Consider the following 13419-nt stretch of genomic DNA (forward strand, 5'->3'; position numbering starts at 1 on the left):
CCAACACAAAATCTGTCAAGGCCTGTGAAAGAATTTTACTGCTTATCTCTGAAAAGAACAGACTGGGAACAAGACGACCACCATGGAGAAATCATCATAAAGGTTTCAGAATTTCGCAAGCCCCTCTAGAGTTCTCTCAGCCACTGAGGCCAAGTTGTCCCTGCTAAGTGACAGGCAGCCTCTTGGGTTTGAACACTAAAATTCAACAGTGGAAAAGCCCACCCATGCCTCGTGCAGCTCTGTTCTTACAGACTTATGTACGCACTGTATAGCAAGGTATGGCCACTCCGGGTTCTTTTCAGTCACATGTTCATTCACTTAGCAAGTGTTTATTCCTCACCTATGAACTAGGAGGCACAGGGCTAAGCACTGAGGTAGTCTGTAAATGATTCACCTCTCAGTAGGCACACAAGATGCCGATTGTGAGCTTGCCACCTCATACATCCCTCTCCCTTGCCACTCATCAAAGTGACAGATTCTTCCTTGCAGCTGACTATATGCTACTAGAGATGTAGAGAGGAATGCAGAAACACAGGCTTGCTCCTGTGGATTAAGGGTCAGTGCTGAGATCATACTTTGATGGGATGGGAAGTTAACTCGGCCACCTGGAGGTATTGCTGTGTGAACAGCAAGCAGCACTCTGTGCTGTAGGAGGTCCTCAGCACCTCATCTTCTCTCTTCCACTGGTCCAAATCACCCACAACGACCTTGCTGTGTTTCCAGACTAACTCGGTGCCTGGACACACTTCCCGTTGATTCCTTCCTCGTGGGGGCATATCCCTCAGCAATCTCCACCCCAAGCCCCATTTAGCACACCCAGAACCCCATTTAGCTTAATTCTAACCCAGCCTGAGACATATATATATGTGCTTCCTTCCTTGTTCTGGAGAGGAGAAGGAGTAAGAAGCAGCCAGTCTTAGAAACATTGCCGGGCTGTTTCCCTGTTACATGCTCGATTTTTCCTTAGCAACTTGGTGGGCAGCAAGCTAACAGTTCCCATGAGTTATTTCATGAACTCATCATAGCTCCTGGATAGAGGATGTAGTCATTTCCCTTCTGCAGCTGCGTAAGCTGACAGATCCAAGTGACATGTCTAAGGATATACAGCTATCTGTTACCAAAGGAGAATCCCAGTTTGCCTATTTGCAGATTCAAGCTCTTAATGAGGAGGCTAGAAGATTCAGCCAGAGACAGCCAAGCCCTTTGTGAACCCACTCAAGGGGTTTGGTCTTAGTACTGAAGGTTGTAGGGAATTGACTACAAGCTTCCCCCTGATGGTAGCAGGCTACAGCTATGTTTTGATGGTTCATACTGGCTGTGGTCTGGCAAGATGCTTTCCAGCTTTGTATGTCTCTGATCCTCTGTCCCAGGCCACATCAGCCCTCTCCTTCTTCCCCCTCCTTTCTTAATACCTCCATTTTCCTACTAGTTGGAAGGACTGGAGCTTTGTGGACAAAGACGAGAAGGCCCGTCTGCAGCACCAGGTCACCGAGGATGGAGAGTTCTGGTGAGTTCATGAACCAGGCAGGGAGGTGAGATCTCAGTTCCCAATCAGAAGCCATCACGTTCCATCTTTAGCATATCTGGGCCCTGTTTTCCCTGGGGGGGGGGCTCAAGGCCCAGCAAAGGTGAGGTTCTGAAAAGAGAGGGTCAGGTCATGGCAGTGACTGAGCTCAGACCCAGGCCCTGTCATGGCAGCTCCAGCCACCCTTGAGCACTGGCCCTGACATGGCTCTCTTCTGAACCAAGGGGCTTTTCTTACCTGATGTCCAGTGCCAGGCTTATTCTGGTCACATCAGCCTTCTGAGTCTCAGCTAACAACATCCCCTACGACACCTTTGGTTCCCTCCGGGTGCAGATGCATTTATCTGTGATGCCATAAGCCTTAAAACTATCTTTTCCCAAGTGACATCTCTTTCCCCTGTGCCTAAAATGTGCCTGGCAATGGGGAAGCACACAGTAACATTTTGGAGGATTGGTTTCCGGCTCTCTCAAACACAAATGAGGAGTCATGACCATAAGATACATCAGAAATGGGAGTGCCAGGCACACACCTGTAAGCCCATCATTTGAGAGACAGAGGCAATCAAAAGGTCAAGGTCAACCAAGACTAGAGGATGAAATTCCATCTCTCAAAAGCAATCGAACGAGCAAAGCGACATCATGGTCTTCTGGGGAGTTTTACTGTATTGTATTAGCCCTTGAATCTCCCCTTCCCCAGCCTGTGTGAGTCTCTCCTCTTTCAACCCTCAGGATGTCATATGATGACTTTGTCTACCATTTCACAAAGCTGGAGATCTGCAACCTCACAGCTGATGCCCTGGAGTCCGATAAGCTTCAGACCTGGACAGTGTCTGTAAATGAGGGCCGCTGGGTGAGGGGCTGTTCTGCTGGAGGCTGCCGGAACTTCCCAGGTGGGAGATCCTCCGGATGGGGGAAGGTCTAGGCAGAACTCATTCCAGGCAGAGTAATATTAGCTATCAGTTATTGAGCCCATACTAATCTTTTTTTTAAACTTTATCTGCATTTATTTTCTGCTGAATTTATTCCCCTGCCATGAGTTTTTGTTTCTTCAGTCTCTTCTGGGATATCTTTTTCTTCCATGCAACCTCCTCTTCTGACTTTGGAACAGTCTGTTCCTTCTCAGTGAGGAGCATCTCAGTGTGGCAGGGAGAGCTCACGGATGGGTTAAAGCGGCGGTGAGTGCTGTAGGTCTGTCTGCAGCCGTGAGCGCTGTAGGTCCGTCTGCGTATCTTAGGTGCCGTGCTCACCCGCCTGTGTTCAATGACAGAGAATCTACGTCTAAGCCCTTAGTCCAGCATTACTCTCTGCATTGGTAAGCATGTGCAGCAAAAATTCAGCTCTCTGTTTTGGCCGCCATCCCTGTGCCCAGCCCCACTGTTTGGCCTGGGTGCACGTACCGACTCCACCATTATACCGCCGGAATGGCACACAAGGCTTCGTTGAAGTGACCTCCTTCAGATACTTGGTGGCTTTGGGGATATGCTTACCCTTGATGACCTGGCCAGTTTCCCGGGTGTTCTTAAAGTGAACACGAAAGTTTGAACCTCTTCGTGTTCTTCATGATTCGCATGGTTTTGCGGGGTTCTCCGGGTCAAGAGAGTAGCGGACCATCTTCACAGGTCACCTCTGGCCGCTTACAGGAAGAGCCAGCCTGTGCTAGTCTTGAGGGAGGCACCGTCTTATTGAAGCCTCCTCATTTAAGGAAGGAAACATGCTGAGGAATCTCCCACGGGGAGCTAGCAAGTCCCTGCTTCCTCTGCTGGCAGCAAATACTGAGGCAGGGAACTGTCAGGACACCGTGTCAGTCCTGCTGAAGGTTTATTTGAGGACCTGAGAGAGATGCCGAATGCATGTCCAAGTCTGGCTTCAGAGATGGAGGGAGGGTTCAGATTTAGGGAAGGAATAATGAGTAATACCAAGGGTCCCAGCACAATGACCTGGGCAGATGTGTCAATATTGCAATATAAATTACTCAGAACAAAAGCTGGTGTGTTGCTTTTTGTGTGGTTGGCTGTGAGTTACAGTAAGGGGAGTTTAGTTTATGACATGAGAAGTTTGAGGTACATATTGACTGCCATGGTAAAGATTTGTAATAGAGAATTGAAGTCGTCGACATTTGAGAGTGGACTTAGTTATATGATAAAAACTCAGTGAAGATGACAGAGAGATGGTTCAGCCTATAAAGAACTTTCCTGATAAACTGAGTCTGGATCCCCCAAACCCCCACAAAAGTGAGGTTCACTCAGTTGTGTGTCCATGACCCCAGTGATGGGAAATGGAGATAGAATCCCAGAAGCTCAGGGGCCGTTGGCCCAGCATCCACATCAGCAGACAGAGACCCCCAAACAAGGTGGAAGGACGGGCCTGATGCTCAACATTGCCCTTTGACCTCCATGTGCATACCATGCCACACATGCACCTGCTTTCACACACACACACACACACACACACACACACACACACACACACACACACACCATATACACAAAAAACTCAGTATTTTATGATGAAAAAAGTGAGTAAATAAATGAGAAGAAAAGGGTGGTAGAGAGCAGGGAATCAGACAGGAAACTGAGCTCAGACATATAGCTCAGGTATCATTGGAATATAGGGGTCAGTGAGAAAGCAGAAGTCACACTAGGCTGTGGTGGGGCACTCCTTTAAACCCAGCACCTGGAAGGCAGAGGCAGGCAGATCTCTGTTTGAAGCCAGCTTGATCTTCAGAGAGAGTTCCAGGACAGCCAGGGAAACACAGAGAAACTCTGTTTCTGGAAAGAAAAGAGAAGGGAGGGGAAGGGAAGGGAAAGGAAGGGAAGGGAAGGGAAGGGGACACACACACACACACACACACACACACACACACACACACACACACACAGAGAGAGAGAGAGAGAGAGAGAATAAAGCATATATGGTGGCATATGCCTCTGATCCCAGCATGAAGGATGTAGTCAGAAGAATTGTCTCAAAATCAAAAGAAAATAAATTTATTTATTTTAAAACAGTTCATTAGTGCACATGTAAGCTTACCATCTATTTGTATGTTAGTGAGGTGGATGGACTTGTTCGTTTTGCACAAAAATTTAAATCTTGTGGAGCGTTAGACACCGTAGGAGACAGAGCGTCTTCAACATTTTTTTGAATTGATGGATATTTTGATGTCATAACTATCAATCTCGAGAATTCCATTTATATAAATAAGTGGTATGAATCATCAGCAGTAACATAGGGCCATTTCAGAAATTTCTGGGAATTCTGCCCTAATTCTAAGTCAAAAATCTATTTAACAGGAACTGGCAAAATGGCTCAATGGTAAAGAGCTCTTACTGCTCTTGCAGAGGACCTCGGTTTGGTTCCCAGCAACCACATGGAGGCCCTCTTCTGACCTCCATGGGCACCATACACGCATGTGGTACACAGACATAGGCAAAACACCCACACACACATAAATACAAATCCCATAGGGAATAGAGGAGACTGGTTCCCTGTCTCACTTTCCTTCCTGCCCTTTCTCCAAGAGGTGTATCTGAACGTACATTTCCTTTCTCGGGACACAGACACTTTCTGGACCAACCCGCAGTACCGTCTCAAGCTCCTGGAGGAGGATGATGACCCTGATGACTCTGAGGTGATTTGCAGCTTCCTCGTGGCTCTGATGCAGAAAAATCGGCGCAAGGACCGGAAGCTGGGGGCCAACCTCTTCACCATTGGCTTCGCTATCTACGAGGTATGAGGACCCCTGGCACCAGCATGGGAAACACACCTTTCCAATGGGGAGAACTTGGGAGTTTGCAGCAAGGTTCTCTGGCTTTCTTTGTCCCCAGTGACCACATTCACATCGGAGGTGTTCTTTTTCTCTTTTGCTTCCAGGTTCCCAAAGAGGTATAGCAGTGGCAGCGGCCAGCCGTGGTGTGCAGCATTCCTTGGGGGTCCTAAGTCTGTCTGTGGCTCCCCGAAAAGCTTCCTGGTAGGGTTGGTGAGCGAGGCTGATAGGAGGGTACCATGCCCGTAATGTACGTTTTCTCCCTCCCACCAGGACACCCCGCCCATCAAACACACAAACCTTCACACACTTATTCTTTCATACTCGTGAAAGTGTACACTCACAGAGATGCGTTTGAAGGAGGCTGCCTCCTAGAACAGGAGAATCGCCTTCTTCAGAACCCAGTCAGAGTCTTTCCCCATCTTTGGGGCACTTGTGAGCTTGAGGTATTTGGAATTGAGGATCATCAGTTCTGGTGAGTGGCCCTGTCAAGGGAAAAACATAGACCTGACCTTTAGTTCAGAATTACAACAACAACAACGAGAAAAAAAAAAAAAAAGGAGGAAGTGAGCTATGAAACTTCTGTGATGTTCAGCAGTTTGAGGCCTTAGAACTGGAAGTAGGTAGATAAGGACTGTGAAACGAATGACCAAAGAGTTAAAGAGTTAAGAAGGGGCCCCACGGAGGGGACTATGAGGAAGTCCATGCAACCCTCCCAAGGGCCTCAGTTCTCTTGGGTCCTTGTCCCCAGATGCACGGGAATAAGCAACACCTGCAGAAGGACTTCTTCTTGTACAATGCCTCCAAGGCCAGGAGCAAAACCTACATCAACATGCGGGAGGTGTCCCAGCGCTTCCGCCTGCCGCCCAGCGAGTATGTCATTGTCCCCTCCACTTACGAGCCCCATCAGGAGGGGGAATTCATCCTCCGGGTCTTCTCTGAAAAGAGGAATCTCTCTGAGTGAGTACCAGCCTAGCTTTCCCCACCTGTCCCTAAAAGGTCACTCATGTGGCCCATCCCACAGCCAGGAGGCAGCTGGACCAATTTCCTTCAGGGCTCTTGGGACACACCTACTGGCCTTTGTCATTCTCCATTCTGGAGCTTGTGTTCCCTCATTCCCTTGATTGCCTTTTACAGCACTGGAGTGTAAACCCAGGGCCTCACGGGTTTGCCTCAGTTTCCCACGTTGGTCTTGAATCTTTGATTCTCTTACCCCAGCCTCCAGAAGAGTTGCAATTATAGCCCTGTGGCACCGGAGCAGCCCACAAATATTTGTTCACTCCATTCATCCTGCAGATATTTTTGAGCAACCAGTCTATTACAGGCACTGGGGATCGTGAAGTGAATTAAACAGAAGGGGCTCCATGCCTTCCTGGAGCTTAACGCTCTTGGGACAAGGGATAAGAAAACATATATTGTTTTATAGAAACGTTGGATTTATAGACATATTAAGCGGTTGGGATGCACGGGAAGCCGGCCAGGCTACATCTCTGCAGATGTACTGACAGACCCTGGCTCTCTGAGCTCTGCCTCCGGTAGAGATGCTAGGCCTGTTGCTGGGTAGCTGGGCTGTGCTTTGGGGGAGCTCTGGGCAACACCAACAAGAAGCTGTGTGCCTGGGCTTTTCTGGGAATGGCATCTACAGGAGGCTGGCTCCTGGGGTGAGTGTTTAGTCCCAGGCTTTTTTAGATTTAATCTCAAATCTCTGACCACAAAGAAGCCATGTGACCCGAACAAATTCCTGGGGGTGATTCCTGTTTGTTCCGGGGATATTAAGACAGCCTACGCTTGTGTTTTTCACAGGGAAGCTGAGAATACAATCTCTGTGGACCGGCCAGTGGTAAGTGGTTAGGCTCATAAACGTAAGAAGATATAGGGGTCACCATTCAGCCTGGGCAGGGCAGGCCAGTGTGCCGGGCGAAGGGAATGAGTTCCGTTGTAGAACCATTTTGCTGGTCAGAAGCCAGGAGTGTGGAAGAGGAGAAAGTATTTTATCAATTGGAGGAAGGCAGCTGGGTCTAGGAAGGAAGGACAAAGGAGGCTAATATCGGACTGAGAAGTTGGATTGTGTCCGATTTCTCACGCAGCGAAAAGGAATATACTAGGTTCAGGAACCAGGGTCAAAACCTGCATCATTCACCTTCCCCCTCGGTGACCTGGTCAAGTTTACAGAACCCCTCTGACTCAGCTTTCTACTCTGCAAAATGGGGATAACAACAATGCCCTGGCCTGCTGGTGGGTTTAGATCTATTCCTGCAAACTTGCTAAGTGTCTGGTGTGGCATGTGCACCACAAGGGTATTCTAGACAGCCTTCACGAATGAAGGCTTACATCATTTTTTTTCTAAACATTTGGAGAAGTGGATGAGGTTGTCATCCCAGCTTTTCACTTGAAAAGGTGGTGACTCAGTAGGGTTAGACGGATTCTTTGCACTACTAGAGGTGGGAAGTGGCTGGTAGGGCAGCTGAGAATTCAAGTTCAGATTGTCCTACCTTCAGGCTGCAGAAGCACCAAGTGTGTGTGTGTGAGAGAGCGAGCGTGCGTGCGTGTGTGTGTGTGTGTGTGTGTGTGTGTGTTTGTGTATGTGTGTGCGTGCGCACACACGCAGGCGTGTATTGCAGGAGAGAGGAATGGGGTGTATTGAGGAGTTTCAGGTCTGCCATGGATCTTTGACCTTTGATTTGACCCAGGACAAATGCCCTGAGTGAGCACCTTTCAGGTAGTGACTCCTAAGATCATAATGCTGACTCTGGGCTAGTGACAAAGCCAGGCGCCTTCCTAACCACTGCACATCTTATTTTAGGGTTAGGTGCATCTTGTTCTTCCTCATCCTTTGGATGCTAGAGCAGCATAGAGTATGTGTCAGGAGTTGCACACTCAAGAAAGACTTCACAGACTGGGATCATAACTGAGTGTAGAATGCTTACCTGACATCCACAAGGCCCTGGATTCAACTCTAGCACTGCATAACAGGGGGGGGAGAGCAGCTTATCGGAACTGGTACATCTTGAGTACAATGAGTCAGTGTTGGGGGTCTAGTGTCCCTACGTAACTATGCTTGTCAACAGCTTTCAAATGACACTTGGTGGGCTGGGTGTGGTGGCACAAGTGGATCTCTGTGATTTTGAGGCCAGCTTAGTCTACAGAGCAAGTTCTAGGGTAGCCAGGGCCACACAGAGAAACCCTGGTTTTTTGTTTGTTGTTTGTTTGTTTGTTTGTTTTATTAAAGACACTGGCCAGTGGCTCAACTGACTTGCCACAGAACATCCCAGGCTCAGTGTAATCACCAAACCTTCAAATTTAACAAAAGAAGCCCCCAAACCTGGAAACACATATGAAACTTCTCTGTTACATGTTTGCCTAAATATTAAAACAAAATCTGGGGGCTGGAGAGATGGCTCAGAGAGTAAGAGCACTGGCTGCTCTTCCAGAGGTCCTGAGTTCAATTCCCAGCAACCACATGGTGGTTCACAACCATCTGTAATGGGATCCGATGTCTTCGTCCGGTGTGTCTGAGGACAGCTGCAGTGTACTCATAAATAAAATAAATTAAAAAAAAAAAGAAAAGAAAAGAAAAGAAAGAGAAAAAAAAATCTCCTAAAAAAAAACCCTCATTTTCACATGCTGCATTTTGGCATTTTGGTGACCAATTTTATTTTTAAAGACTGGCAAGGTCCTTTCCCTCCCTGGCAGCGGATAGTGTAACAAAGCATAGCAGCTGTCAGTCTTGAGGTGGGAGAACACTCTTCCACCTTTGCCCTCTGTGCTCCATACAAAACTATATTTTATTAATTTATGTATTCATTAATGTATGTTCATGTCCTAAGCACACATGTGGAGGTCAAAGGCAGTCAGTTCCCTTCTTCTTCTTCTTTTTTTTTCTTTTCTGTTTTTCGGAGCTGGGGACTGAACCCAGGGCCTTGCGCTTGCTAGGCAAGCGCTCTATCGCTGAGCTAAACCCCCAACCCCGTCAGTTCTCTTCTTTTGCTTTGTGGTTCCCAGGGGTCATATTTAGTTGTCAGCCTTGGTGGCAAGTGCCTTTACCCACTGAGCCATCTCATTGGCCCTCATATCCTTTTAAACTCCAACTGAACACAATATCTGGACCCTAGAGCCTTGAGCCACTGGCCACCCCTGAAACTTGATTTTTCACCCATTCCTCATTTACTGTCCCCCTTTCATGCAGAAAAAGAAAAAAAACAAGGTGGGTGTAACAGGATGAGTGGGTATTGTGCATGTGTGAGTACATGCATGCATGCATGTGTGCACATGTGTGACATGAGGTATGTGTACACACGTGTAATATGTGGCCCATGTGTACATGCACGAACATGTATATGCACATCTGTAGCACGTGGCATGCTGGGTACATATGTGGCATGTGTATACATGTGCACATGTGTGTATATGCATGTGTGTGCATGTATGTAACATGTGGCATGTGTAAGGTGCACTTCTTCCTCCTCTCCTTGGAGCCTCTGCTGAATTGGGTTCTCTTGCAGATGCTTCATCTCAACCTCACAGGACAACCACTAGGACTGTGGTTCCATTATCAGTCCTGTCTTTAGAGGGAGAAAAGGTATAGACCATCTAGTCTCCCTGAGACCATACTTAGCCAGCCCTGGAGCCGGGGGGTTCCTCAGAGTCTGTGATCTGAAATACTTCAGTCATCAGACGAGGTTTGGCGTGGATGCTGATGGCAGTCCTGTGGAATCTATCACAGAGGTTCTCCTGGCATGCATGCTGGCGCAGACCAGAGGGAACATATACCATGTGGCGCACTTGTGGTAGCAAGCCCCTATCCGCCTATATAATAGTATCTATAAGGTAGGCACCGTCTACGCTTTTTAAAAGTGAGGGTCCACATTCAGAGAAGCGAAGTGATTTGCCCACAGTTAGCACCTGGGGACATTGGAACCACAGTACCATAAATGTCTACTCCGAGAGCAGTTTCTTGTCCTTACCCTCCCAGCACTCCTTACACTTCAAGTCCTGTGTTGTCAAGACTTGCATGTAAGTCTATACATGCATGGCAGGTAGAGATGCCCCATGGCTATACCCTGCTCAGACCATCAGCTTTGTTCGTTCTGAAATCCCCACAAGCTTCATTTGCTTTGGCAAGAACTGTTGTTTAGAAGAGCAAGTTGGGGTCTGAGGAGCCGCCTGGGGCTAACTGGAGGCAGAGCTGCTTTCCCCAGCTGTCCCCCCGGGTGACCTATATGGGAAGAGCGTGGGGCCTCCCAGGGCCAGATGGCTTCTTTAGCTGAGGCTGCTAAGATTGTCTGTACTTTGGCCCCAAGCCCTACTGCTTTCCACCACACCAACACAGGAAGGGCATGGTGGTCACTCTCTAGCTCTTCTGTGGCCTCTGCATGTGCATGAGCATGACCTCATGGTAGCCCTCTTGCTTCTGTAGTTAGTACCTTCCCTTCTGGGTTTGCACAGTACGGCTTTACCTTCACTAACCCGGCTGCTACCCACAGAGACCCCATCAGAGGGACAGTCAGGTTTTACCTGACTGGCAGATGAGCATTGACTGACAATGAAGGTATCTCTTAAACGGGGGAGGAGGGCTGGCCAGAGTGGACATGCCACAAGAATCAGATTCCATGGGTCCTGAGGGGCTGGAGCCCTGTTCTCTGCTAGGACAGCTAGTAGGATTATAGTTGTGTGCCACCATGATGGGCCTGAAAGCCTCATTTTTAATGGGATTTACACTGAATTTCTGGGAGACTTCAGTGTTTTTCCATTTGAAAAGTAAATCACGGGGTTGGGGATTTAGCTCAGTGGTAGAGCGCTTGCCTAGGAAGCGCAAGGCCCTGGGTTCGATCCCCAGCTCCGAAAAAAAAAAGAACCAAAAAAAAAAAAAAAAAAAAGAAAAGAAAAGTAAATCACAAAAATATTTGAGAGTCACCGATCACATCATATGTGCTCAGCACTCTTAGCACTTTTGCATGTGTTACTTAGCACATGTGAGGAGGGTGGGTGGCATAACATAGTGGGTCCTCTAACTTTATACATTAGTTGTTTTTAAAAACATGAATAAAACTGAGAAAGAACTGAGGTTCATGCCACACATGGCAGTACACATAGGGCAAGCCTGAGCTACACAGTGGGACTCAGCCCCAAATCTCTCTCTCTCTCTCTCTCACACACACACACACACACACATACACACACACACACACACACACACACACACACAGGGGAGGCGGGTGGGAGGGAATTCCAAGGCCCAGAAAGGCGTGGCATCTCTCCCCTGGCTACCATGACTCATCAGTGCAGAAATGGATGTGAACTGAGACTCAGTTCCTAAGAAACCTTTTCCTCCTCCTCACTGGACAAAGCCGCCTCAGGGGTAGTCTGCCTTTTGTGTCTGTCAGCTTGTAATATGCTTCCTTCCTGCCCACCCCATTTTCCTCCCCTCCCCAGCCCATCATCTTCGTTTCAGACAGAGCAAACAGCAACAAGGAGCTGGGTGTGGACCAGGAGGCAGAGGAGGGCAAAGACAAAACAGGGCCGGATAAACAAGGGGAAAGCCCACAGGTTTCTGAGCATGCAGCATGGATGGGGAGTTTAGCTCGCAGTGGGGGCTCTGCTATGCCCTTGGGGGTCCATAGGGGTTATGGAGGCTCCCAGGGGAGGGTCTCTTCAACACTGAGGGGTTTGGAATTGCCCCACTGACTTTTCCTCCCAGCAAGTTCCTCTGAACTTGGCTGGTATTTCTTGGGTAAATGTCCTAAGGTGGCTGCCACACAGACTCAGTCCTGGGCTGGAAAGGATAGGCCAGGCACAGCCCACGGAAGCTTCTCCAGCTAGGACAATGGCGGACAGGGAAACAAGGCTAAGACAAGCTGGCAGGAGAGAACATGGCTGAACGCTGTCTTTGATATTCAGAGTTGTTGGCAAGGGAGGAGAAAAGGATGGTAGCTGAAAGTAGGGCCTGACAGCAGCTAAGCATTCCTGCAGAACTCCATCCAGGAGAAACCATCAAGTGGGGATGGAGGGGTCCTTTGAGGACTTAGCCACAAAGACAATAGTGGTTGGAGGACCTGGCCAGAAGTCAGGCTCTAAACAGCAAAGAAAGTTGTAACTGGAAGAGAGCTGGGAGAGAGCCGAGGTGCTGTCTGCATGTTGGCATGGCAAGTTTGTCCTTTGGCTTGAGGTGCCAGGGCTAGTGAGGCAGGAAGTAGAGGGCTACAGTCCTCACTCCGGGTCTGCAGATAGACTGAAGACATGAGCCCTGTGCCACCTACTGTTGCTTTGTGGGGCTTTTAGGGACACTGACACCTGGGTTCCCATAAACCAGTCTCCTTTGTGTCCCCATAGCCACGGCCTGGCCACACAGACCAGGAGAGTGAGGAGCAGCAGCAATTCCGGAACATCTTCAGGCAGATTGCAGGCGACGTATGTATTCCTCTCCTAGCTCAGAGACCCAACTATTCAAGTGGCTCATTGTTTAACAGAGGTCATTTGATTTGGGAGATCCAGAGAATGTGGGTTGTTTTGTGTTCTGGACTAAGACAACCATTGAGTGGCTCGGAGCCTTCTGGCAATGAGCTGCTGGCTGTGGTCTGGACAGCTGAGGGTGCAAAACCAAACCCATCTTGCTCAGAAAAGCCCCAGCCTCCCATGGCAGAGGAAAGGGGGTCTTACACATGTGGGCAGCCAGGACTCGTCTTGCAAAGCCACTGCCCTATTGGCTGCTCTGCCTCCATAATTCTTTTCTCCCTCAGGACATGGAGATCTGTGCGGATGAACTCAAGAATGTCCTTAATACGGTGGTGAACAAACGTGAGCGACTCGCGCCAGACGTGGGGGATGGGCAGGGGCCCCAGCTGTCTGAAAGCAGCTCCTCACCCTTCTCCATCCCCCCAGACAAGGACCTGAAGACACAAGGGTTCACTCTGGAGTCCTGCAGAAGCATGATAGCTCTCATGGATGTATCCTTCCAGTCCACAAAGCTAACTCGCTGACATCTGCCCATAGGTCAGGGGAACAGTTAAAGGTGCCCACGCCCAGGGAAAGGCTTAAGGGGATCCCCGCAGATACTCTCGGATGTCTGGCAGAGGTTAGAAAAGGATCCTGGGTGGTGGCTGGTCATCACCTCTGGCTCATACCACAGGCGTGAA

At 48.8% G+C, this 13419-nt stretch overlaps 1 protein-coding gene across 6 annotated transcripts in view; it reads left to right on the top strand.

Annotated features, from left to right (window-relative positions):
- Positions 1 to 13419, top strand: part of Capn3 (calpain 3) — a 53676-nt gene that overhangs the window by 35651 nt on the left and 4606 nt on the right. For 4 of the 6 annotated variants that reach the window (XM_039104421.2, XM_008762081.4, XM_006234729.5 and 1 more), the window contains 9 exons: positions 1430 to 1507; positions 2254 to 2414; positions 5082 to 5251; positions 5395 to 5406; positions 6039 to 6247; positions 7091 to 7127; positions 12617 to 12694; positions 13024 to 13081; positions 13166 to 13230. In XM_039104421.2, coding sequence (XP_038960349.1) covers positions 1430 to 1507; positions 2254 to 2414; positions 5082 to 5251; positions 5395 to 5406; positions 6039 to 6247; positions 7091 to 7127; positions 12617 to 12694; positions 13024 to 13081; positions 13166 to 13230 — 868 coding nt within the window. Of the gene's footprint in view, positions 1 to 1429; positions 1508 to 2253; positions 2415 to 5081; positions 5252 to 5394; positions 5407 to 6038; positions 6248 to 7090; positions 7128 to 9473; positions 9492 to 11719; positions 11834 to 12616; positions 12695 to 13023; positions 13231 to 13419 lie in introns of all 6 variants that reach the window. The other 2 variants (NM_017117.2, XM_063283197.1) reach the window with 2 other exon arrangements.

The sequence above is a fragment of the Rattus norvegicus genome, chromosome 3, assembly GCF_036323735.1.
Source record: "Rattus norvegicus strain BN/NHsdMcwi chromosome 3, GRCr8, whole genome shotgun sequence".
Taxonomy (NCBI): Eukaryota; Metazoa; Chordata; class Mammalia; order Rodentia; family Muridae; genus Rattus; species Rattus norvegicus.